General features: G+C 40.8%; 1 protein-coding gene across 1 annotated transcript in view; it reads right to left on the reverse strand.

Annotated features, from left to right (window-relative positions):
• The window catches only part of col7a1 (collagen, type VII, alpha 1), a 46511-nt gene that overhangs the window by 22275 nt on the left and 504 nt on the right, over window positions 1-23732 (reverse strand). The window contains exons 3-70 of the mRNA XM_008319949.1: window positions 23578-23727; window positions 23407-23500; window positions 23140-23298; window positions 22503-22660; window positions 22028-22157; window positions 20966-21085; window positions 19777-19932; window positions 19560-19679; window positions 19320-19469; window positions 17095-17211; window positions 16410-16556; window positions 16193-16318; window positions 15952-16098; window positions 15724-15846; window positions 15323-15592; window positions 15077-15220; window positions 14858-14989; window positions 14537-14683; window positions 13911-14042; window positions 13582-13731; window positions 13358-13494; window positions 13125-13251; window positions 12885-13028; window positions 12231-12400; window positions 11875-11916; window positions 11762-11788; window positions 11624-11668; window positions 11415-11534; window positions 11226-11297; window positions 11090-11125; window positions 10953-11006; window positions 10783-10857; window positions 10383-10496; window positions 9516-9542; window positions 9359-9412; window positions 9177-9248; window positions 9033-9092; window positions 8786-8821; window positions 8656-8700; window positions 8533-8568; window positions 8390-8434; window positions 8264-8299; window positions 8084-8119; window positions 7941-7973; window positions 7774-7845; window positions 7630-7680; window positions 7398-7433; window positions 7233-7313; window positions 6257-6292; window positions 6016-6060; window positions 5815-5886; window positions 5641-5685; window positions 5509-5544; window positions 4218-4259; window positions 4009-4089; window positions 3824-3859; window positions 3685-3720; window positions 3346-3426; window positions 3193-3228; window positions 2532-2603; window positions 2342-2386; window positions 2030-2065; window positions 1787-1822; window positions 1159-1263; window positions 647-712; window positions 362-397; window positions 231-266; window positions 101-148 (exon numbers count right to left, since the gene is read on the reverse strand). Of these exons, the coding sequence (XP_008318171.1) occupies window positions 101-148; window positions 231-266; window positions 362-397; window positions 647-712; window positions 1159-1263; window positions 1787-1822; window positions 2030-2065; window positions 2342-2386; window positions 2532-2603; window positions 3193-3228; window positions 3346-3426; window positions 3685-3720; window positions 3824-3859; window positions 4009-4089; window positions 4218-4259; window positions 5509-5544; window positions 5641-5685; window positions 5815-5886; window positions 6016-6060; window positions 6257-6292; window positions 7233-7313; window positions 7398-7433; window positions 7630-7680; window positions 7774-7845; window positions 7941-7973; window positions 8084-8119; window positions 8264-8299; window positions 8390-8434; window positions 8533-8568; window positions 8656-8700; window positions 8786-8821; window positions 9033-9092; window positions 9177-9248; window positions 9359-9412; window positions 9516-9542; window positions 10383-10496; window positions 10783-10857; window positions 10953-11006; window positions 11090-11125; window positions 11226-11297; window positions 11415-11534; window positions 11624-11668; window positions 11762-11788; window positions 11875-11916; window positions 12231-12400; window positions 12885-13028; window positions 13125-13251; window positions 13358-13494; window positions 13582-13731; window positions 13911-14042; window positions 14537-14683; window positions 14858-14989; window positions 15077-15220; window positions 15323-15592; window positions 15724-15846; window positions 15952-16098; window positions 16193-16318; window positions 16410-16556; window positions 17095-17211; window positions 19320-19469; window positions 19560-19679; window positions 19777-19932; window positions 20966-21085; window positions 22028-22157; window positions 22503-22660; window positions 23140-23298; window positions 23407-23500; window positions 23578-23727 (5781 nt within the window). The remainder of the gene's footprint in view (window positions 1-100; window positions 149-230; window positions 267-361; window positions 398-646; window positions 713-1158; window positions 1264-1786; window positions 1823-2029; window positions 2066-2341; window positions 2387-2531; window positions 2604-3192; window positions 3229-3345; window positions 3427-3684; window positions 3721-3823; window positions 3860-4008; window positions 4090-4217; window positions 4260-5508; window positions 5545-5640; window positions 5686-5814; window positions 5887-6015; window positions 6061-6256; window positions 6293-7232; window positions 7314-7397; window positions 7434-7629; window positions 7681-7773; window positions 7846-7940; window positions 7974-8083; window positions 8120-8263; window positions 8300-8389; window positions 8435-8532; window positions 8569-8655; window positions 8701-8785; window positions 8822-9032; window positions 9093-9176; window positions 9249-9358; window positions 9413-9515; window positions 9543-10382; window positions 10497-10782; window positions 10858-10952; window positions 11007-11089; window positions 11126-11225; window positions 11298-11414; window positions 11535-11623; window positions 11669-11761; window positions 11789-11874; window positions 11917-12230; window positions 12401-12884; window positions 13029-13124; window positions 13252-13357; window positions 13495-13581; window positions 13732-13910; window positions 14043-14536; window positions 14684-14857; window positions 14990-15076; window positions 15221-15322; window positions 15593-15723; window positions 15847-15951; window positions 16099-16192; window positions 16319-16409; window positions 16557-17094; window positions 17212-19319; window positions 19470-19559; window positions 19680-19776; window positions 19933-20965; window positions 21086-22027; window positions 22158-22502; window positions 22661-23139; window positions 23299-23406; window positions 23501-23577; window positions 23728-23732) is intronic.

A 23732-nucleotide genomic window follows, 5' to 3' on the forward strand; every position in this document is an offset into this window, starting at 1 on the left:
CAAATAGAGAGGTGTCACTCAACACCAATAAAGAACACCGGCAATAAAGTCAGTCATAAGTCACAGCTTGGTCATCACAAGTGACACGGTGATGACTTACCACCGGCGTCCCGGGTTTGCCCGGGGCTCCGTCCTCTCCTGGGTCTCCCTGTCAATAAAAAGACATCAAAGTGTCATCAAAGACTTTCATTCATTTTAACTGTATAGCCGAGATTTGGTGATAAACTTACAATGTCTCCCTTAAGTCCAGGAGAACCTCTTTCACCCTGGAGAAAATGATATTAAAACACCATCAAACAATCTAAATGGTTAACAGAAAACCCTCGACAAAAAAAAAAAAAAAACGACAACAACAACTCACTCTGGCTCCTACGGCTCCCGGGATTCCAGGGACGCCCTGAAGACAGAGCAAGGACATTGATAAGATGTTGGTGGGATAAGAACAAATACGTGGAGATGGAAGACACATTGGGGCAATGCTTGTGTTGAAGGGCGAGAAACAGCAGTGATATCAGGAGTTCAGAACAATTATGTGACAAATAATAATCCAGTGACTTTTGTTGCCGTGCAGAAATAACAAGATTTAAGGGAATGGGTTTAACACAGAACGTTTACATTTATTAAAATTGTAACAGTGACGACTCACAGGAGTTCCTGGAGGCCCCTGTACTCCAGGTATTGGTGCAGCTTCAACTCCTTTTACATAGACAACCTGAAAATAAATGGTGTCAAACGTCTTAAAGTAAGTCCTATAAAGACAATACATTCTAAATCCTTTCCTTTAGCAACTGTTCCACTTTAGAGATCATCCTTCTTGTTTTGTCTTTTTGTTTGATAAAAGCTTACATTCACGACTAAAGTAAAGTGTTAGGTTATTGTATATTGTCCACCCTTCATAACTATAATCCTCAGACATATGACCATCTCAGCTATACTTGATAAAACATTATAATATCGGCTCCTCAAACGCTGTAAATCTATCATTGCCTAAATTGTAAAATACAAATTTTATTCAAAAATAATAACTTAAAAAAACAACAAATCAAAGAACAGAAAGAAGATGCAGAATGTCAAAAAAACATGAAGGAGAAATTTTTAAAAAATGAATAAAATGACAGATTTGAAGAACTATATTGAATGTGTTCCCATTCTGTGCACCTGTCCAGGGGGCCCAATGATACCAGGTACTCCAGGCTGCCCTTGAGGTCCAGAAGGGCCCACAGGTCCAGTAGCTCCTCGGTCTCCTTTCTGCCCATCGTGACCCTGGAAAATATGCAATTGCACCACTGAGACTCTCTTGACACTGGGTTAGTGCTGCCTGTGCATTAGTGAGGACCGAACTATAAAATCAAAGCAGGTGGCTGCTGCCAACCCTGTGTCGATGTTCTAAAGATAATTAATAAGACTTTGTATATGAGAACAGCACGCTGACATTTGGTGCTCCTTTGGATCTCTCTCAGAAGTGGCTCTCCTAAAAGGCTAAGCTCGATGATTAGAAGCCGGTGAATTTGTACGGCCGCTTCTGAGAAGTCTATTGATTGTGCAGTGGGTGATGGTGTGATGGTAATGTCAATGTCAGAGCACGCCACAGCTGATAACTACGCATTGGAGCGTGGGAGAGCTGCGGAGGATCAGGAAATAAAGGCCAAAAAAAAAAGGCTGATGTGTGATGAAATAACGTGAAGGAAGGATTGATCGATATAGACAGAAGGGCTGAGATGGGGCAGGTTGTGGCAAATAGGAGACAAAAACAGTAATAAAATGAAGGACAGGTGACAAGACTGACATCTCTTCCAGCTGATCCCGAATCTCCTTTGTCACCCTGTAAAAAAAAGAAAGATATATAATATTAAATTACAAGGAAGGAGGCAGGGAATAAAGCCTCAAGTCCCTCATTAATTTACGTCATAAAACGTGTTGTTTTGTTGAACATATGCCCAGTACAGATATATCAAAATGATGTTGCTTCAGGTAAAGTCTGCACGGATCTCGAAGGTGATCTGTGCAGACTTGGTAAACAGCCACAAACCTTTCTTCCATCTTCTCCTGGCACTCCGTCTTCACCCTGTATGTCAGGAAAAAAAAATGCATCACAAAATACAGGCAAGTAAACCAGAGCAGGAGGAGGAGGAGGAGGAAGAGGACTGTGACAAATCAGTAACCAGCTTTAAAGTTCTGCTGTGTGCAGCCAATATACTGCATTACATTAAAGTTCTTGCTACTTTTACAAGGAAGTTATCACTTACATGAAAGACAATCATAAATTCATACTTTTACCTAATAAATGATGATCAATATAATGAGATATAATGATTTTTATTGGCCAAAAACAGTAAAATACCATTTTTCCAGGAGCTCCAGGTTTGCCGTCTTCACCGGCTTTACCCTGAAACATAACATTGACCATGACACAGGGTAAAAAAAACAATATATATATATATACATATATATATATATATATATTGTAGGTAAAATCAGTTTATCACACATGGTTTAATAACAATTTTCTGCTTAATGTGCCATGTACTTACAGGCGTTCCCGGGGTTCCTGGGGGCCCGACAGGTCCTTGAATTCCCTGTTCACCTCTAAGTCCTGATAAACCCTGTTAAAGAGAAACACAAAAAATAAATGTTTTATTCTTGTTGTTCATCAAAATAAATGTCAATCTTAGGAACATTGGTTAAAAAAGAGTAATCAAAAAGTCATTATGATGCTGTGGATATAAAATCCTTAATAAGGTCAACTTAAGATAACGCTGTAAAAAAAAAAAAAAAGAAAATGTCCTGAAGACAATTCTCTCTTCTCCATCTTACATAACGAGCCGCAAGAGAGACGCTGAGATTCTAACATCTCCATGGCTCCATCTGCAGCATGCACAATTAAAGTGCACGCAACGCAACTGCAATTAAAGAGAGAGCACTGCAATCCTGTCTCAGTGATCATGAACGTGACTGTGACGGGGAAGATTAAAAGAAAGAGAGACATGCAGAGAAAGAGGGTTAGAAAAAAAAGGGAGAAATAGAGACGTATAAAGAGAGGAAGAGGAGTTATGAGTGGGAAAAGAGGGAGGAAAATCCTAAGTAAATGAAAATGATAAATAACACATACCAACAGAAAACTCTCGGGGACAAATGGTATGTTTTTGTTTTTTTTTTTAAGCTGCTGTGATAAGACTATAAATGTAGACTCACGTCTCTTCCAGGATCGCCTTGTTTCCCAGGATCACCCTGTAACACAGACATAACTGAACATGGTACTAAAAACTCTCCAATCTCCACTTTTGAACACAGACTATTTTAATAGTTTAAGACAAATTGTAGACAAGAAAAAAAAAAATGAACTACCCTCTGCCCAGGTGGTCCAGCAACACCTGGTTTACCATCCAGACCTGGACGTCCATCCAACCCAGGGATTCCTCTTTCTCCCTGACACAGGACAGAGATTTAAGTTAGGAGACATAACATCTGTCATTTATTGATCCTTGCACTCTGAATATTTACTTTTTATCTATTATTTTAACCTGTGAACAGAATCTATGTTTAAATGCTTCAGTCAAAAAAAAACTTTAAAGTTTTTAAAGTCAACACACTTTAAATGACTTCACTTCTGAAAAAGGTTTGGTTCAGTATTGGTAAAAATATACTTTTCACATCAACTCAATCATCAGTGGACAGATTTCTTACCTTCTCTCCAGGTGTCCCCCTGTCTCCTGTGTCACCCTGGAAATGTCCGTGGTAAAGATTAGATCAAATTGTAAAACGGAAAAAAAAAATAACTCAAACATTGAGTGCAGTCTTGTGAGCAGACGAAAAACAAACGTACTCTTGTGCCTGCAGGCCCCCTCTGTCCCTCAGGACCCTTTATAGACAGCAGGGAAAGGACAGGGAGTCGCAAAGATCATCAGTCATGCATAATAAATAAATCACCAGGGGAAGAGGTCAGCATGAATACAAATGCTGTGTACAGTGGCTTCTACGATGCAAAATGTGACTATGCGGTAAACTCACTCGCAGGCCTGAGGCTCCAGGAGTTCCCGCCTCGCCTTTCTGACCTTTCCCGCCTTGCTCTCCTGGGCTGCCAGCGTCACCCTGGATTCACAATGACGCAAGACGCTCAAGAAGTGTCGCCTCATTTTTATTTTTTTTCCCCACTGTTAAAATGTGTTCTCTACTAACATGGAAATAATAATGTCACTGTGATGCTACTGCGTACAAACCTTATCTCCTTTGACTCCTTTCAGCTGCCCTTGAAGCTCAGCCTGTTGAAAGAAGACAACACACATTTAAAGCTCATTTGTCCTTTCACTAACTCAGTTACGACATGACACGCTTATTTCTTCAAACAGACACACACAACATTAAACAGTAATTGCGTCGCAGATTTATTTATTTATTTATTTTAAACAAGATCGTACCTCATAAATCTGACATCTGGTGCAAAGATTTAACTGTTGAGTAATTTTGTAAAATATAAAAACAATCTTAACTTGAAAAAACTAAATACAACTACTTCTATCACCATGCAACAACCTCAGTAAAAGTCTGGAGAGAATCAGTAAATCCACGCCCATGATGAAAACTCACTGAGCACGTGAAATATTCACCCACGTAAATCCAACTTAATAAAGCTCCCTCCCCCCCCCAAAAAAAACACCACGAACTTCACCTAAAAATTTAGCCCCAACATTTTACTTGCACTGTAACGTACTGTACGGTAACGTTCATCATGTTACTGTGGACAGAACAGCCAGTTTAGCAGCTCTGTGTACAGTAGGTACATATTGAGCAGAGCTGAGATTACTGGTGTCTTACATCAGACAGAGTCTTGTCACTCAAAGCACATGATGTCTATTGCATGGAAATATTGCAGCATCAAGTGTGTGTGTGTGTGTGCTGTGAAGATCTGTCTTTGTTTCTGAAAGTGTCTGTTGTCTCAGTCCAGCCCAGCAGGTGATGCTGTTGTTGTTGAATGTTAAAGCAGATCTTCTGTTATAACTTGTTGTAAATGTTTGTCGTGTTTATAACTGGAGGATCAGAATTAGAGGTGAAAAAAAGTCTTATTTTCACATTTGAAGGTGTGAACGTGGGGTGGTGTGAGTCACATGGGTGACACCCCAGGGAAACAAACCAGGCATCTGTGTAAAAATGTCTTCTTTAAAACCAGGACCATGCGACAGTAAATGAGTCTCTGGTGCAGGAAGACTAGGAAATATTTTTAGATCCAACGCTAAAACGATCGGTATCCTTGATCGCTCTTACAAAAAAAAGGGGGAGTGGAGGAAAAACACACTCTCTTTACCTGAGGGAACTAATTTCTAAATGAGTTTATCTTACAAACTGCATTACCGTAATTTGACGGGGCTCAACCCTGAACTTCAAGTTCAAGTGCACTGCAAAGTTAGACTCACTTTTCTGTAATATAGGTTTAAAATCCAATTTAATGAATCTATTAATCTCCTGTAATCTAATCTGATGCAGTCTAGTACTTATTTGTGTTCATTTACTTACCACTTTTCCTGGTGCTCCTGGAAGTCCTTGAAGGCCCTTAAAAAAAAAAGAAAAAAAGAAAAGTGTGTAAATCCACTATCAGCACCGACAGGACAAAGTAAAATAAATGAATATAAACAGACATCAACAGACCTGCGCTCCTTTATCTCCCTTCAGTCCTGCGGGTCCGGGGCTGCCCTGTTATAGATCAATGGAGATGCTGAACAAATGACCTTCCTCAGTGTTTCTCCTCTCAAGGCCTCAGTGGAATAACACAACATCATATTGATAAACTGTCTGGCCACTGATGCATAAAATGTGTCTCACATTCCGCCCATGCTCTCCGGGGTCTCCGACGTCGCCTTTCTCTCCTGGACGCCCGTGCTGACCGCTCAGTCCCTGAGGGTGATCAATGATAGTGTCTGTTAGATGAGGTTCCTACTGATGTATTTGAGGTAAATTTGAAGTAAAAGAAAAAAAACAAAACAAAAACATGGCTTAAAAATGTGCCAGAGAAATAGGTCCTACCCTCAATCCTCTTTCTCCCGGCTTTCCAGGAAGTCCAGATTCTCCCTGGTATAAAAAATAAATAAATGTTTATAAATGACACCCGGCAGTGAATTCTCCAGGCTAATGACCATATATAAACACTCACTTCTCAGTTATGAGAAAGAGCAGTGGTAAATAAATGGTTTTAGAGTGATTTTCTCGCACAAAGAGGAAATGATAGTGGTTTTCAGAGGAGATGGTGAGGAGAGCTCATACATACGGGAGTGCCTTCATCACCCTTTTCCCCTCGCTCTCCCTGTAAATACAAACATGAATTATTCATCGAATTCATCCGGGAGGAAACATCAGCGACATCACATTTCGGGACATACATCAGACGAGCGGAGGGTCAGACAGATAAAATGGAGAGGAGAATATATCCCCATCACCATAGTGTGTGAAATATTACCTTCACTGGGACATCTTTGAAAAGAGATGCATGTTGGAAAGAGCAACAGAAAAAAGGCTTTGGGCGACGTTTCATTATTGAATGTAGCAAAACGACACAGAAATACAACATTATCCCATATCCAGTAATGTAAACATTACTACTCATTTTGTTGCATTTTATACACTTAATCTTACGTCTCAGGTATTAAAAAGTTTACCTTTTTAAACACTTGGCCATGCTGGCTGACCTTAAGCATTTTGATATTCTTTCAGAATTCTTCCAGGCAAACATTTTGCCAATTCACCAAAGCTAAGTTATGACGTTTGGCTAAATTGTGGCTCTTTTGAAGTTTATTGGAACAGTGTTTTGTCCAATAGTGTTTTTGCTTTGTTTTGTTTTTTTTAGCGCCACCTTTTGAACAATGTAGGTCTTGTTAACTTTAACTTTATTTTTGGCTCGGATTTGGCCGATTAAGGCTAGCATTTTTTTTTTCTTTTTCTACGCAAGTAACTTCATATTTTGACTTACATTCTTGCTACATTCTTGAATATTTTTCTCTCGATTTTCTCCAAAACCAAATGTTTTTGCCAACTTTGTCAACCATATATATCATCTTAAGGAGTTAGGGTTCATAATTGATACCCTCTTGTACCACTATGGTAAATATTAATGAATACTACTGCATCAGTGACACTGCCATACTTGGTGTATGCAAATCTAATCAGGAGACCCTAATTAAGGTAGAGAATAAGACAGAGAGTCAAGACTCAACTGTGTAATCCTATATACAGTATTTAACTCTGACCTCCTTTCCTGGAAGACCAGGCTTTCCTGGAAGTCCAGGACGCCCATTCTCTCCTCTCTCCCCCGGTTCTCCAGAATCTCCCTGCAGAGGATTTAGACCAGTTTAAGACTAAAAATAGTTACAAAATAAACAGACACATTCAGTATAGCAGGGCAGGCCTCTCACCTTGGCACCTGGTCTTCCATTGACCCCAGGAAGTCCCTGAGGGTAGGAGCACATGTTTTATGTATTTTCAGTGCGAGGATTTTTAGGACTGCAGACGCTGACGGTTTATATTCAGGAATAATGAATTAATATTTGTGCAGTTTTGGAAGAGAAACAGCCAAACTTTGACCACGGCGGCAATTACTGTTTGTCTTTTGTCATAATGATAGTGTTGTTGTTCAGTCAAACTCACTTTCTCTCCATGTTCCCCTTTAGTGCCTATGGCACTTGACCCTGGAGACCCCTTTGAAAAATCAAAAGAATAATTGTATAAATTTTGCTACAAACATTTTACATATTATTATGTCTAAAATACTGTTGTCAAGTTAATGCTCACTTTCTCCCCCCTTAGTCCAGCGTCTCCTTTCTCTCCCCTCTGGCCATCAGGACCAGGTAAACCTCGGTCGCCCTGTTATAGACCAGGAAAAAAGGAACAACCTTCCAATGTGGATCATTACACTGACAGAACTGAGTTGTCAAAGTAAAAGTAAATGAACATCTTACCGGTTCACCTTTCTTTCCTGGAAAACCTGGAGTCTGCATGAATGTGATAACAGAACAGAGTCACTGATAAAACTGTATTCAAACAAATTAAATGACAGATTTTAATTAGGACACACTGATAGGTTTCTCATCTGAGGACTCACGCTTTTGCCGGGCTCTCCTCTCGCTCCGTCACTTCCCTGAGAACAAACACAAACACAGTCACTCTCTTTTATCTTTGCTCAGAGCTTCATTAGCTCAGATCAGGAAGGTTCTGCGATAGCATCACATTCCAGTTGACCTGTTGACCTTATCAAGATCACACCTGGATAATCCGGCCTCACCTTTTCTCCTGTTGGCCCAGTGGGTCCAGGTAAACCCTGAGAACAAATGAAAGTCAGATCAGACTTCAAATGTGAAAACACAGACAAGTTGTTGTCGTCTGTACGTCACAACAATCAGTGACTCACTCTTAACCCTGCTGGGCCTATGAGGCCTGGCTTCCCTGGATCCCCCTGGAGACACAAGGTTATTGTGGAAATTCAAATTATATTACAAATAATTATACTTATCAAAATAGTACGAATAAAAACAAAATCACTGCTTTACGTACTCTTTCTCCAGTTTCTCCAGTTGGACCTCTTTCTCCCTGCAAACACATTAACGTGGTATGATAATTATTGGTCGACAGTGACTTGGAGTTATGAAGTCCATCAACTGTGGTCACGTGACTCACCCTGTCTCCTTGTGATCCTGGTTCTCCCGGCTGTCCTCGGTCGCCCTATCAGAACACCCAGTACCACAGGTCACGTCTTCCTCTTCACTTCACATTGAAGGCCATTTTGTTTATTTTACATTTAACTCACCTTGCTGCCTATTTCTCCTGGAGGACCACGAGGACCCTAAAAAAACATGTGCATTTTATATATATTTCTAATTTGGCTGTGACATATGTATTTATCAGTAAATATATAAATCTAAATGACAGATTTTAGTGACAAACAGACATAAGTAGTATAAAAAAGGGTGAAAAAAAAAATCAAGATAGTTCACATTATGTCACTTAGTTTGTCATGTGTAGATTTATTCTTCCAAATGTGAATTTTTGCCTACCCTGTCACCAGGCTCTCCTTGCTTGCCTGGAGGTCCAGGAAGTCCGTCACCACCGTCACCCTTGACAAACAACAACAACGTATTCATTAAAATAAACCCGGCGCACGTTTAACCTCCTCCTACACCGAATCACTCCGCACTTACCCTCTCTCCTTTGCTGCCCTGTGGTCCTGTTAGCCCTCTAGCACCCTGAGTCCCTGGAGGTCCTGGAGAACCCTGATAGTAAAAAAGCCAATTAGCAAATGCAAAACATGGCCCCACATACATGCAGGGTTTATCTGCAAACACAACATGTCAGCACATCTGCAGTGATTGACAATGCTTACTGGGGAACCCTTCTCGCCCTTCACGGCCACCCCGCTGCCTACTCCTGGAGGTCCCTGTCAGTGGGGAGAGATAAGGGCTGAGAGTCATTATGCATGGTATTTGCTTGCTCTGGATATTTCTGCGGCGGCAGGACATGGAGGTGACAGTGTGACTCACCCTTTCCCCTGGGCTGCCCTTGTCTCCCTGCAGAAGACGAATCAGAGCGAGACAGAGAATGATGCTCATTACTGTGCCAACAGGAGGATTACCTCATTTAAAAACAACAGCACTTTTTTTTAACATGGTCATTCAAACCTAGTAATAGAAAATATGACAAAAAGTGCCAAGAATAAACAGAACTTAAATTGTTAAAAAAATATTATGCAACTTAAAATATATTGTAAATATACCCTTTAATAAATATATATTTATATATATATAGACACACTCCTTTACCATATACATATATATGACATCAAGATAAAAACACTGACATCTGACATCATGAGTAAATGCTTAAAATTTTGCTGAAAAAAATCAAGTGGCTCAATGCTACCCCCAAGTGTGCACTTCTGAAAATAGCAGTTTCATTTTCAAGAACTCAGAAAGGCTGCATGATACTATTAAGTTATCCTGTCAACTCTACACTAAAAACTGCACTATTTAAACTTGTTGAAACAATGCGCCCTTTTTAATTGTTCACAGGACTGTTTTTTTTCTGTAGAGACAGTAATTGCCATCTTTTCTTCATTTTTCATATCTTTTCTTGACAGATTATACTCTGGGAAAGACTTAACACTATGTTACAACATTAGATGAACAACTTATAAAACACTGATCATGTTATATCATGCTTGCTCAGCTCATAGACCATTGCACTACTGTAACGCACAGCACCCCCTGCAGGTGAGGCAAAAGAAACCACATGCCTAGATTCCCTGTTTTTTTTCTGATCAGTAGATGTCACTGCAGCTTGGAAGATAAAATACAGGACGTTTTAAACGTTATTTTCCAAACTACCAGAAAATGTGAAAGGGAACAGACCTTAACACCGAGACCTGGGGATCCTGGGATTCCAGAACGACCATCCTGACCTGGTAAGCCCGGTAACCCACGCTCTCCTTTGACCCCATCACTGCCTGGCCGACCTGGAGTAGCCTGAATGGAAAAAAAACAAAACAAAAACATTACTGATTATGATGTTAAAGTGTAATTTTGAGACTTTAAAGATTTGCAGAAGTAAAGGGTCAAACACAGTTAATCTGTGATGATTTCTTTTCTTTCCACTTCCTCTGCTTTAATGCGTTTTTCTTATTGCACCAAATTATTTCTTACTTCCGTTTTACCCCCCCTCACCCCCTCATCGCAGCTTAGACGATTGTTATAAAATGGAAAAAGAGTAGAAGCAATTCTGCACACAATAGTGAATGAGGCTCTTCCTCACCGGTATTCCTGGGATGCCTGGTTCTCCCTTCCTCCCTGGAAGACCTCCTCCAGATATGGAAGAGCCTGGTTCACCCTAGAGTAAAAATAAAAAAATATATATTTTTATGACTTATTGGCTCAAACACACAATATGTTAAATATGATGCATCATTTTAAAACCAATCTCACCCTTTCACCTCTGTCACCCTTCGGTCCTTGAGGCCCTGTTGAACCTGGTTCACCCTAAATTTATCCATTAAAAAAAAAAAAGAAGTTAGGACTGCACAGGTGTTTGATTGAAAACACCAACTGATCCCAGGACTCACTGAGGTTCCTCTGCTCCCAGGAAGGCCCTGTGAACCCTGTACAAGGGAAACACATAAAAAATCATTAACATTATGGTTCGTGCTACATTGTTGCACCATCATTGCCCTGTTTAGGGCTTTTGTGATTCGTACTCACTGGGACTCCTGCACTTCCTGGGGCACCAGGTCGTCCCGGCAACCCAGGATTTCCATCAATACCGGGAAATCCCTGAAGAAAAAACAAAACTTTATACTTCTTTTTTTTTTTTTTTAAACAAGTTTTTTTCTGTATGATATTATATACAGGAGATTATAATGAGTTTGCTGTGGTGACAGCTGCACTCACTCTCTCCCCCTTCTCTCCCTTAACCCCGATTGAGGGTTCAAACGGGTGACTCTGTCCTGGTGGTCCAGGTCGTCCCTCAGGGCCTCGTGGACCTTCTCTCCCAGGTAAACCATCACGACCCTGTCACACAGACAAACACATGTAATTAAAAACAATTAACTCTTATTTACATTAACAATAAGAAATTAAACAATGGCTTCACGACGTACAGACTCTCCCTTGCGTCCATCTACTCCATCTCTGCCTCGCTCACCCTTTAGAGACAAACACACAAAAACAAAAAAACAATATCACAAATACATAACGCCAGAGGACGAATTTAAAACTGCTCATCTTCTGCACAGTACCTTATCTCCACGATTTCCTTTCTCTCCCTAAAGGGTGTGAGAAAGGAGAGTTGTTTCAAAACGAAAGGAAGAAAAAAAATCAAACAGTTTAAAATCCCAGTCAAAGAACTCACCTGTGGACACTGAACAGTGCACTGCTGTGGCCTTGGACCCCCCTGGAATATTGAGACAGAAACGTTGGGATGAGTAGTTATGCATCTGATGATAACACACGTGGTTACAATAATAACATTCATCAGTCACAGTAAATGCTCTGATTTATGTTTGTTTCATATTCTTGTTTGTTATAACAACTAGATTCTACTGTCGTTCATGTTCATGTTCAAATGTCATCACCAACATTTAACATGTATTTATATCATAAAATAAGTGCTTGATTTGTGGCAAAGCAGTAACACATGTCATTTAAAAAAAAAAAAAAAACTAACCCTAAAATAATATCTTAGTGTCTCTATTGCTCTATTCTTACCGCTGGTATTCGGGCGATTCCGCACAGCAAATCTGCCAGATCACTGTGTAATGAGTACAGCTGTGCTGCATCTCGTGTAAACAGAATGTTCTGGGTGCTGCCGTCTGTCACAGCTCGACGTAGCTCCTCGGTGTCTGCCTGCTCGATACCCACGGCTAAAACCGTGACACCTGACAGGAAGACACAGTTAGTTTTTGATTAAAAGGAGAAATCGAGCAGTAAAACCATATGATCCAACACCGATAAAGTTGACATGTTATGAGGACAGTTGTTAGTTGCTGTTTCCTCCAAATATATCGCCCAAATTATTATTACAAGTGCAGTACAACATAAAACATCTCCTTCGCCCTTGACTGTCACAGAAAAGAAAAAGTATAAAATACGCAAAATTAAAATATTTCTAATTGTATTTCAGCTCTATTTTCTACGGCAGATAAAGTTGAATATAATTTTAATGGCTCTCGTAGAAAAAAAAAAAGTATAAAATCAGGTATTCGCATACCTCTACTGGGCTGTGTTAATTAAAGACAGAACAACAGGCTGTTAACTGCAAAATTAAAATATTCCTGATTGTATTTCAGCTCTATTTTCAACGGCAGATAAAGTTGAATATAATTTTAGATGTGTATTCATTTCTGAGTGTGTTCGATGTACCTGTAGCTCGGAGATCGTCGGCTGCTGGTGTAAGGTTGTCAGCTGACTGTTTGTCAGCAATAACAACAACAACACCAGGGACATTGGTTCTACGTCCAGCTGACGTGGTCAGAAGATACTGTCCGGCGAAGGCCATGGCCTCACCTGCAAGGATTTCATTAGAATAATGAGCAGTTAAGAATAAGTCAAATGTGCTAACGAAGAGATGGAAAATCCAACAGACAAACAGAGAAAACGGACCCATGTTATTTCCTCGGCTTTCATCAAAGGGCGTGGCCTGGATCTCTTGGAGCAGGGTGTCTAATCTGCTGTGGCGGTTAAGCAGGAACCATGTTTTTGGTCTGTAACCATAAACTACAACTCCCACCTTAAACAGGAAACCAGAAACAACAATCAGTGGACGACTACAAAAAAAATTACCAAGCAGAGGCTACCATTATCCACGAGCTGTTTTTATAAGATTTAAGAAGTACCTGTGAGTCACGGGGTCCAAAGGTGTTTAATGACCTGACTGCACTGGTCAGGAGTTCACGCAGAGGTCTTGCGAGGTTGGACCGATCAGTGGACGCGGGCACCAGAAACACCACATCCAGACGCCCGTTCACACACACTGTGGACAGAGGTGGAAATCTGTAAGAAAACTATTGAAGACGGTGTTTATGGACCTGACACAGATGAGATGACAGGGTTCTGTTACCAGTGTGTTCATCCACAGCACTCTCTGTTCCCAGTCCCCGTTCAAAAGCAGGCTGGACGCTGAAGCGGTATCGTCGTCCTAAACGCAGCCCGCTCACCAGGTAGGAGCTGGACGACGCAGGCAGTGACACAGACAAGCCTTCACCTCTGTCTGCAGTAATTTACCAAGAGGAAACATTTGTCTCGAGGTCAAAGGCTCTTTACAGCTTGAACTGATGTAGAATGTGTTTAAACTGCACAGATTTTACACAACTCTCAGACAATGGTTTAAAATCATTCAAAAATGATTAAGCGAAAAGGTAAAAAAAGAAAGAAAGAAGTTATTTTTACCCGTTTCCTCTTTCCAGCGTACAATATATCTTGTGGCACCTTGAAGTGGGAACCAGTCTAACCGCACTGAATCCTGGGTAACCTCTGTTACTCGCAACGTTGTTGTAGGTAGTGGAGAAGTATCTGTACCAGCTGAAAACATGACAAGAGGACATGGTCAACAATTATATCAATGTAGACATTTTTCAACATTGGCTTTTTAATATTTATATTTTGTATAATAATGCAAAAAAAAAACATTGTTAACAAACTATGCAGAATATTTTGAATAAGATGGAACCAAGAGGATTCACCTTCTACAAATAATTCAACCCCAATATTATTTATGAAATAGTAGTTTATGCGTTAACACATTATTTTTTTTACCATATATTATTTTTTTTGAATAAGATGGAACCAAGAGGATTCACCTTCTACAAATAATTCAACCCCAACATTATTTATGAAATCGTTTATGCTTTAACACCTTATTATTTTCTTAACATATATTATTTTTTAAGAAATCTGACAACTCTCCAGGAATTACATTAAAGGAGTCCATCATTCATCAAGATGGGATTAGAAAATCTGACAACTCTCCAGGAATTACAGTTAAGGAGTCCATCATTCATCAAGATGGGACTTACGTGTGGTGATTCTGACAGATACAGGAGATCCCTCTCTGTTCTGAACCAAAGCCATGACCTGAACTTCATACTGTGCTCCGGGTTCCAGGCGGTCCAAATCCACGGAAGTCACGTCTCCCGCCACCAGCCGACTCCTTTCTTCGCCTCCTGTAGTGGAGCAACATTCAGGTTAGCTTTAGTTATCTTTAGTCTTTTGCTGACTCAGTCGACAAAAATATCAGTCAGCGAAATAAAAAATGAAATAACGCTGGTTTATTGCAGCCTGTCAGTAATAAGAAAAAAAAAACATTCTGTGGACGTATAAAACAAAGGTAAACCCACCATCTGTCCTCCTCCAGGTAACACGATAAGCCGTCGCTCCTTGCACGCCCACCCAGGTGATTCGAACATCTTCTCCCTGAGCCTCCTGCACCTGCAGGGACGTCACTGTCCCAACTACAGACTGATCAGATTCTACAGTTAGGGATAAAATAAAAATGTTAACACATCTGGGAGAGTTCAACCTGAGAGAATTTTTTTCTTAAAGTGTACGTGTGAAACCTGTTCGGATGTTCAGGGAGACGGGGCTTCCTTCTCTAGAACCACTCAGGGCTGAAACCTGCACGCTGTAGGCTGAGTCTGACAGCAGACCATCGATGGTGAAGGAGGAAACATCAGCTGGTACAATACGGCTCGTTTCTTCTCCTGTTGTGAGCACACAGGGTGAAGATCAATCACATTGTTATTTGATGGTACCCTTGGTTTAGAAAAAAAAATTAAGAATATATATTTTCAATCAGTCCTTGCCGTTTGAGCTGCTCCAGGTGATCTTATAGCCCGTTGCCCTGGAGGAAGTGGACCATGCGAGACGTATCCTCTGAGATGTGACGTCTACAATTCGAAATCCAGACACCGATCCTCCATGAGGGTTAGTCCGAGCAGACAGAGGCACTACCTCCCCGACATTCTCTCCAACGACAACTGCTACACCAATGATCAGGTCCCCATCTGGTTGAAGACCGTCAATGGTAAAGGTCCTGGTCTCGGGGCCCAGAAGACGAGACTGCTCTATCCCTGCTGTAAAAAAACAAACACCACACACACACACGAAAATAAGCTGATAGACATTTAATTTAGGTCAAAAAAATAAAAAAAGACTTCACTGAACAACTTTTTTGTTTTATGATTCAAACAATGGCTCAACTTACTGTTTCCTTGTCTCCACGTGACCTTGTAACCTGTGGCCTCAGTCAGACCGGTCCAGGAGATTCGGATTTTCCGACTGTTTGCATGTATGACCCTGAGGTTGGACACCTTGCCAACACTTTGTTCTGAAACAAAGGAAATCCCAAATATTCCCAAAATAATATTTAATCCTAGAGTTTGACAAATATTCCATCAAGTTATCGTGTTGAATCACATGACCATCATGTCACCTGGTTTTATGTAGACAGTGACTTGATCTCCTTCATTTTCTCCCACCAGTGCAGTGACACTCACACCGTAGGACACCCCCACCGTCAGGTCTCTGAGGTCAAGGGTCGTTTGGTTTCCACTGACAGTTCTTATTTCTTCAGTTCCCGCTAACGTGATAAAAAAAAACAAAAACATAAAGACATAAAAAACGCACCGTCGTGACGTCCATCCATTACACTGGTGGCTGAAATCACCCTTTACCATCTGTGTCCAGGATGATGATGCGGTACTGTGTGGCCCCGGCTACACCTGTCCAGCCAATTCTGACAGTTCTGCCCAGAGACTCCACAACCCTCAGGTTGGACACTCTGCCCACGGGCTGTTCCTCTGCAACATCAGAACAGACGTGCACGTTCATGAAAAAAATGAAAAAATCCACAAAAAGACTTAGGAAATAAACTGGGGCAGAATCCCCGACCTCTGGAGCTGGTAGAGACAGGCGTGGCCTCCTCACGACCTTCATACAGGGTATACATGGTGAAGATGTATTCCGTTCTAGGACGGAGGCCTGTTAACTCGTAGCTGCTGGTACCTCTGGGAAAGGACAAGCTCTGCACACGGCCACCTGGAGACACAGGGTTGGAGGGTGAGCCCAAAGTTCTGCAAGAAGTTCTCACTTCAAAAGGTCTTTGATATTAAAAAAAAACTGAAACATGTAAATACACTGAGCTGTTGACATGTTTTATCATTAACTCTTAGTCAAGCTTTGAGCTTTGTTTGATTTGGTTGGTTACAAATATCCAATTTGTAACCAACCAAAACGTAAACCCTTGGATTTTGAATTTTGATACTGCCTAATCTGGTTTCCTAAAAAAAAAAACAAAAACAAAAACATTTGAAAGAAACTCAATTCCTGCCCTTAAATGAGGCAGAAAAGCAGGATGTGAGCAGTTGAGAAAATGACTCCCCAGTATTCAACAAAAGTAGGAACACTTTCAGAAATGTTTGGACCTAAATGGAGGCAAAATCCTTGTAACTTTGAACCTTTAAAATGTTTATGCCAGTCATATCTGAATTAAAAACAATTATTAAATGTGTAATTAATAAAACACTGAATTAAATTTCTGACTGTGTTTAATCTGTGTGAGGAAACACCGTCTCACCTTCCCCCTCCTTCCACTCCAGGCGATACCCCTGAGAGGACGGGATGATTCTCCAGGTGAGGCGGATTGAGGAGGAGCCGGTGGTGGCTGCTCTGAGGACCTGCTGCTCCTGACGCTCTGGGGAAGAGTCGTGTTATATAATAGGTACGTCTTGTGTAACGGATCATGGACCAAACCCTAACTCCATATTCCATATGACATTCTTGGTAAATGTCAAGAATGTCATATTTATAAAATAAGGATTAAATGCTTGAACATGAATGATGAATTCATGTTCCAGTCCAATTATGTCATTATGGTGAGGGATATGAAAACACAGCTTGAAAATGTTTTGTTTACTATTTTCCTGAATCAAATCTTTGGTTCATTCAGTGCCACTAAACATTGGTTCCGCTAGGATCGCCAGAAACAAACACACGGAGATGAAGACGAAAGGTCAGAAAAGGTCTAAAGTCGGGGGTCACAAACCTTTTTTTCGTATAAAAAATGGTGGGGATTACTGACATTAACAATAATGCTATCGAAAAAAAAAATCAAATTGCAAAAATAATCAATAGCTGCATTTCTAAAAAAAAATACATATGTATTTATATATTACAGACAGACAGAGTGATGTCACTGAGCTGAAATCTAAAAATCTTTCATATAAATTTCCATAAATAGCATAGTTTAATTTCCTATGTGACATCCAACAGGCCAATGAAAACACAGATCAATAATAACACAGATAATGTACAATCATAAATAAATCTGACGCATATGCAGAGTGGTTAAAAGCAAAAAAAAAAAAAAAAAACCCTCAGGAGAAATATAAAATCTTTTGAATCAAAACCTACAGACACAACACATCTGCACTGGTTCAAACAGGAACAAACAAAACAAAAAACGAGTCAAGTTTAGGTTTCTGCGGTGGTCGGTGTGTAGTAAACACACTTTTACGTCTTAGTGACAGCAAAACCAGGAAACACGGTGGCCCTGCAGTGACTCAGCCTTCACTCACATCCCACGGAAGTGACTCCATATGGCTGTTACTCACCAGAGACAGATGGACAGATGGTGTGTGTGTGTGTGTGTGTGTGTGTCATAGAAATGTTCCCCATGCTGCATTAAACAGTAACATGTGTCACTGATTCAGAGCAAAGACAAACTACAGGAACAGTTGTTGACCATCCATTACTTTACCATCAGCCTTTTCATCCCTGTGTTCACACAAACTGACTCACCATTTCTATGTGATTCAATTATTTGTTTGGCTGAGTGTCTCACTGAGCCGACGGTGTTTAGTGACCTTATCAACAAATACTGTACCAGGTCTGGACGTACAGATGGAGACGGTCTGATAAATTTGTTTATTTCCTGTAAAGTATTTATGCAGTTCAAATAAAGGTGTTTATGTTGTAGTAGCAGTCTTTCTGCTGCAGACATCAACAATCATGGTCTGTAGACTGATTTGTGAACGGTTTTTGGGCACATAAATTACAAAAAATTACAACTGCAAGAAATGCAGATTTAGAGAATTTTCTGGCATGTGTTCCAGCAGACGGCTGCAGGTTATTGTGTCAAAAGAAAGTGTAATTGAAACACGTTTTCATGCATTTCAGTTACTTGTCTTTCCATATAAATCCTTCATATAAAGAAAACTACATTTTGTTTATTTAAGCTTCATTGACTCATCTTAGGTTGCCCTAATCCTTTAAAGGGCCGCGGGGGGAGTGGAGGCAAATCACAGCAGCCATTGGACAAGGGGGTGGGGGTAAACCTTGAACAGTTTGCCCTCCATCTCACAGCCATGTATACACTCTAACAAACATTTCTATACAGCATGCCTCTGGACACATGTATAGACTCAAACAAACATTTCTATACAGCACGCCTCTGGACCCCCACTCATCCACCCCGCCCCCCCCCCACATACACAGACACACAATGAGATCATGTAAACTCCATACAGAAAGACTGATGATTAAACCAACAAACCAATTATCTCGTTAGGCAAAATATGTTAACCATCACTAGGAGGCCATTTTTAAGTTCCGGCACTTTAATCATGAATCCTTGTGAGACAGCAAAAAAAAATTTGAAAGTCTGGTTCACAATTTAATTATTTTGAAAAGCCAGTGAATTTTAACACGTGTTCGAATCACAATCTTTTTTATTCGCCTACATTAATTTTTAATTATTTTTGAGCCACCCTGTAGAACCGCCACTGTGCATGCTGTACCTACCTATCTTGAACCTGGCCGTGGCTGCAGGGCCTTCAGTGTTGCCCTCGTACAGGGGGATGATGGTGACTATGTACTCGATGTCAGGCTGCAGTCTGGACAAAGTGTGAAACACTATGTCACCGGCGACTTCCACCGTCTCAAAACTCTGACCTACAAGGAGAGGAGTTTGAAGAAGAAACAAAAGTTAACACTGAATAGAAAGACGACAGTGTGTTTGACTGTGTCTGCGTCGGCGCTGACCTGTAAATGGACCCCAGACCACACGATAGGCCCGAGCCCCGTTGACGGCAGCCCACCGCAAAACCACGCTGCCCTCTGATTGTGTCTCCACCGATAACTGCTGCACCGCCTCCAGGCGCACTGATGTACGTGACAACATGACACAGCAGTGAAAAAGAGAAACCCAAACACCGGTATAAAACACAATATGGCTCCAACATATTTCTCTCAGACTCACGTGTGCGGGCGTTCAGTGTGGACGGAGTGGCAGAGTTGCGGGGGAACAGAGGGTAGAGATTGATGACGTACTCCGTGTCGGGCTGAAGGGACTGCAGTGTGGCTGAGGTGGAGTCGGAGGGAACAGACAGGAACAACAGCTGGTCTGCTGGTTGGCCTGTTCTCCCAAACAAACACACGTACAGAGGAAACACACAAAACAGCCAAAAAAAAAAAAAAAATCATTATACAAAATACGTAACAGAAGACTGCAAAAAAAAAGAAAAGAAAACTTCCCTCAGAGCACAGTGCATGTACGGCCAAGGGCAACTTCCCTCAAAGCACAGTGCATGTACGGCCAAGGGCAAAAAAAAAAAAATCATATATTTATAGTCTTTTAATGGAAGGAGCTTGATTAATATGGGAGACGCCCAGTATTGTAGGCACGTCCTGCATGCGCTCAGGTATCTGTGTGTCAGTGCCAGAGGTTCACACCTTCTCCAACCATCAGACGTTAGACAGGTAGAAACAGAGCACCTTCCATGATACACACACTGACCTCGTCTGATACTCTCTCTGGTCTAGTCAGCAGAGGAGCTCCATGTGAGACTGGTACTCCTGCCACACAGTCGGTAGCTAGAACCGTTTATATCAGCCCTGAGGGGACACTCAGCTGCACTGAATCACGGCACAAGCACCGAGACATCCTGACACTGCTATGATCTATGACACACCCTGTCTGTGGAAATGTGAGGACAAATTAAAGCTGACGATATGTGACAAAAGTAGAGGTTTTTTTTTTTACCGTGTAATCTTGAGAGTGATGATAAAAATGTAGTTGATTCGTGGGCTAATGACTGGGTGGTAACACAGGGTTAACTGACAGCTCGTGCCTCGGGAACTGTTCCTCCATAATCAACAATGACTGTGGTACATTCTCTACAAGTTTCCAACACGCCACCAAGGTTTATCTAGTCACGATTTACACGGAGGTCCTTTATTTTACAGTAATCCTTCACTCTGTCTTTTCGTGACATGATAATAACTTATGACGGATTCATCGTTCATGTAACTGTAAAGGAAATGTTTGACTAATGTCTAAAAAAAAAAGGAAAGCAGGAAACTTTTTCCGTTTCCATCTTAGTACACTAGAGAAAAAAAACTTCACATGTCTTGCACATATCAAACATCACGGCTGATGATGTTCTCACCTCGGAGTCCATAGGTGAGTCTGTAGCCCTGGACCGCAGACGAAGGCTGATCCCAGCCCACAGTCAGAGAGAAGAAGCCAGCCTGGATCAGACGTAGACTGGAGACACCAGGCAAGAACCCTGGGGGACAAAATAGTTACTTGGTTCTGCCAAAAAGTCGGTATAAAATATAACAACAACAGCATGAAATACCAGGTCAACAGTGAAACCCGGCTCTAAACGTTTATTACAGCGTTAATTAGAGCTCATTTTAAAAATAATTGCAACTTCAAGCTTGTAATTTGTCTAAAACATTAGTGCCTTTATTTATCCGTCAGCGTTTTCTCACAGAAGAACTTCACTTTGTAATTATTTTTAATTATTCTTAGAATTATTGTTACCATGAAGAACTTCACTTTGTAATTATTCTTAGAATTATTGTTACCATTTGTTAGTATTCATATTTTATAAATTATGCATTAGTGTTTTACTATTATTAAAACTTTTGGTAAAAATCAACAAATTCAGAAACTGACGTCTTTCCAATTTTTGGATAGAAAGCAAGTTTACCAAACCAGGCCAGTAGAAAACTGGAACTGAGCTTAAAAAAAAAAAATTCATGGTCTGCACCTTAACATATATACATTTTAAATAAACTTAATTCACACATCAACCTTTAAAATCAACCTAAAAATAAGTATTTTACCAAATTAAAAAAGTGATAAATAAGTAAAAAAATGAAACCCGTATGGTTTATATCTGTTTATAATCTGACACGTCAGTACTGTGATCAACAGATGTTGTAGTGAGATAACAGAAATGAACTAATGATCACGGTGAGGAGGCGAGTAAAGGCGTGTAGCCCCCGGTTTTAAGTCGGAGGCAGAAGTGAAGCGTCTTCTTCTCCAATTTCCAGAAAAACAGACAACTCTGCACACGTCAAAGTAGTTTATTCTAATGAAGCACGTACAGTAATGCATGTATATGCATGTCATAATAATTTCCCAATTTCATTTTTCGGTGAAGTCCTAATTTGTTAATGTAACGATTCACTAAAGATAATGAACTCGATGTTTAACTCACTGGTTCTCTGTTTGGCGGAGACAGACTCTCCTTCACTGTTGGGGTACTGGGCGATGACCGTCACCAGGTAGTCTGTCCCTGACCGCAACTCTCGGGCAGTGAAGGTCCTCTGATTACCAGAGACCGTCTCCTGCAGAGGAAGACGCAGATCATCTTCGCAAATATTCATGGTTCTAATATATTTTTTTGCAAAGTCAAAAGAACAAGTTATGTTCTCTATTTCAGCTTGGCTGCACGGTTACTTAAAAGGAATTTGTAAGTTCTGCCAATCTTAACAACACCTCCATGGAGAGGACCCACCCTCCTTATGTTTATACTCAGCCTCCAGGCGTGAGCTCCTCTCCCACAGCAGGGTTGATTTAGTCTGCTAAAAACGGCAATTAACCACCGTATGTAGGTCTGATGAAAGTGCAGCTGCGGAGCTTCATGAGTCAACACAAAAAAAAAAAGAAAAAAGCAACACATCACTGCTCACCTGCTTCAGTTCTGCTGATATTGGCTGACCCAGACCAGAAAGTGGTACATACTGAACTACATAGCCACTGACAGGACCTCCGGCTGGACTCCAGCGAAATCTGAGGGAATCAGATGTCTGGCCTGTGAACTGAAGGTTGGACGGACCAGAAAATGCTTCTGCCAGAGGAGAAGATAAGGCGTGGGATTTTTATCTTTTCACAGTATCTGTGTCAGCCTTAATATTATTTGAAACAGGTTATAGAAGTTACAGGCATAAATGGTTGATTTTTATTCAAACAAAATATTCAATCCCACAAAAGTGATGTCCATATCAATATTCATCTGCAAAAGCAAATCTGCACTTCCTTTTCCTGAAAGTGGTCAGAATGATTTTGGATGGAAATGATTATACATGTGACTATGTAAAAAAGATTGACCTGTAGGTGGCAGTAATGCAACTTACATTGTCCAAAACTGTCGTTATATGGTATCATTATTTATTTTTGGTTAATCTGTCAAAGTTGTGGTTCATCTATAAATAAACTGAAATGCTTGAGTAACTCCCCCTGCAGGGGAAGGGCAGCGCTACATGCTGTGTGATTATAATAATTATTATATTAAAATATATAATTATATATTTAAAAACGTCCACACACCATCACTGGCATAGATTCCTCCAGCTTGGGAACAGACCCGTGGTCCCACAAGAGGAAGAAGTGTGTTCAGAAGTTTGAAGTCCCCGACATAGGAGGTGAAATCACTACTGGGCTGCGAGGAGATCTGAGCCAATTCACTCCTGTCTGCACTCTTTATGCCTAACAAACACAAAAAGGGGAAAAAAAAACAACAGTGATTCTTCTCACATGCCCATAAAAATTCCTAACAATTGTGTCAGAGTGCAGAGCTGCAGAGGAGACATCTACCAACTGCAAAAACATGCACTCCTTGACTGCGCAGCTTCTGTGCCGGGTCCTGAACATTGTCTTGTGACTTTCCATCGGTGATCAGGATAGTGATCTAAAAGACAGACAAATCCATGGTCAGAAGAGCTAAGCTTAATTTCAACATTACACTAAATGGCTGCTCCGAAATACCTTTGGCACATCCCGACTAGACGAAGGGTTGAAGAAGTTGTCGGAGAGAAACTTCAGCCCAGCGCCCGTGCGTGTGTTTCCACCTTTGTAGTTCAGATCTTCGATGGCAGTGACTAGCTCGGTGCCATTCAGGTAGGTAGAAAAGGTGAACTCAA

The sequence above is a fragment of the Cynoglossus semilaevis genome, chromosome 11 (genome assembly GCF_000523025.1).
Source record: "Cynoglossus semilaevis isolate Cse_v1.0 chromosome 11, Cse_v1.0, whole genome shotgun sequence".
NCBI classification, from domain to species: Eukaryota; Metazoa; Chordata; class Actinopteri; order Pleuronectiformes; family Cynoglossidae; genus Cynoglossus; species Cynoglossus semilaevis.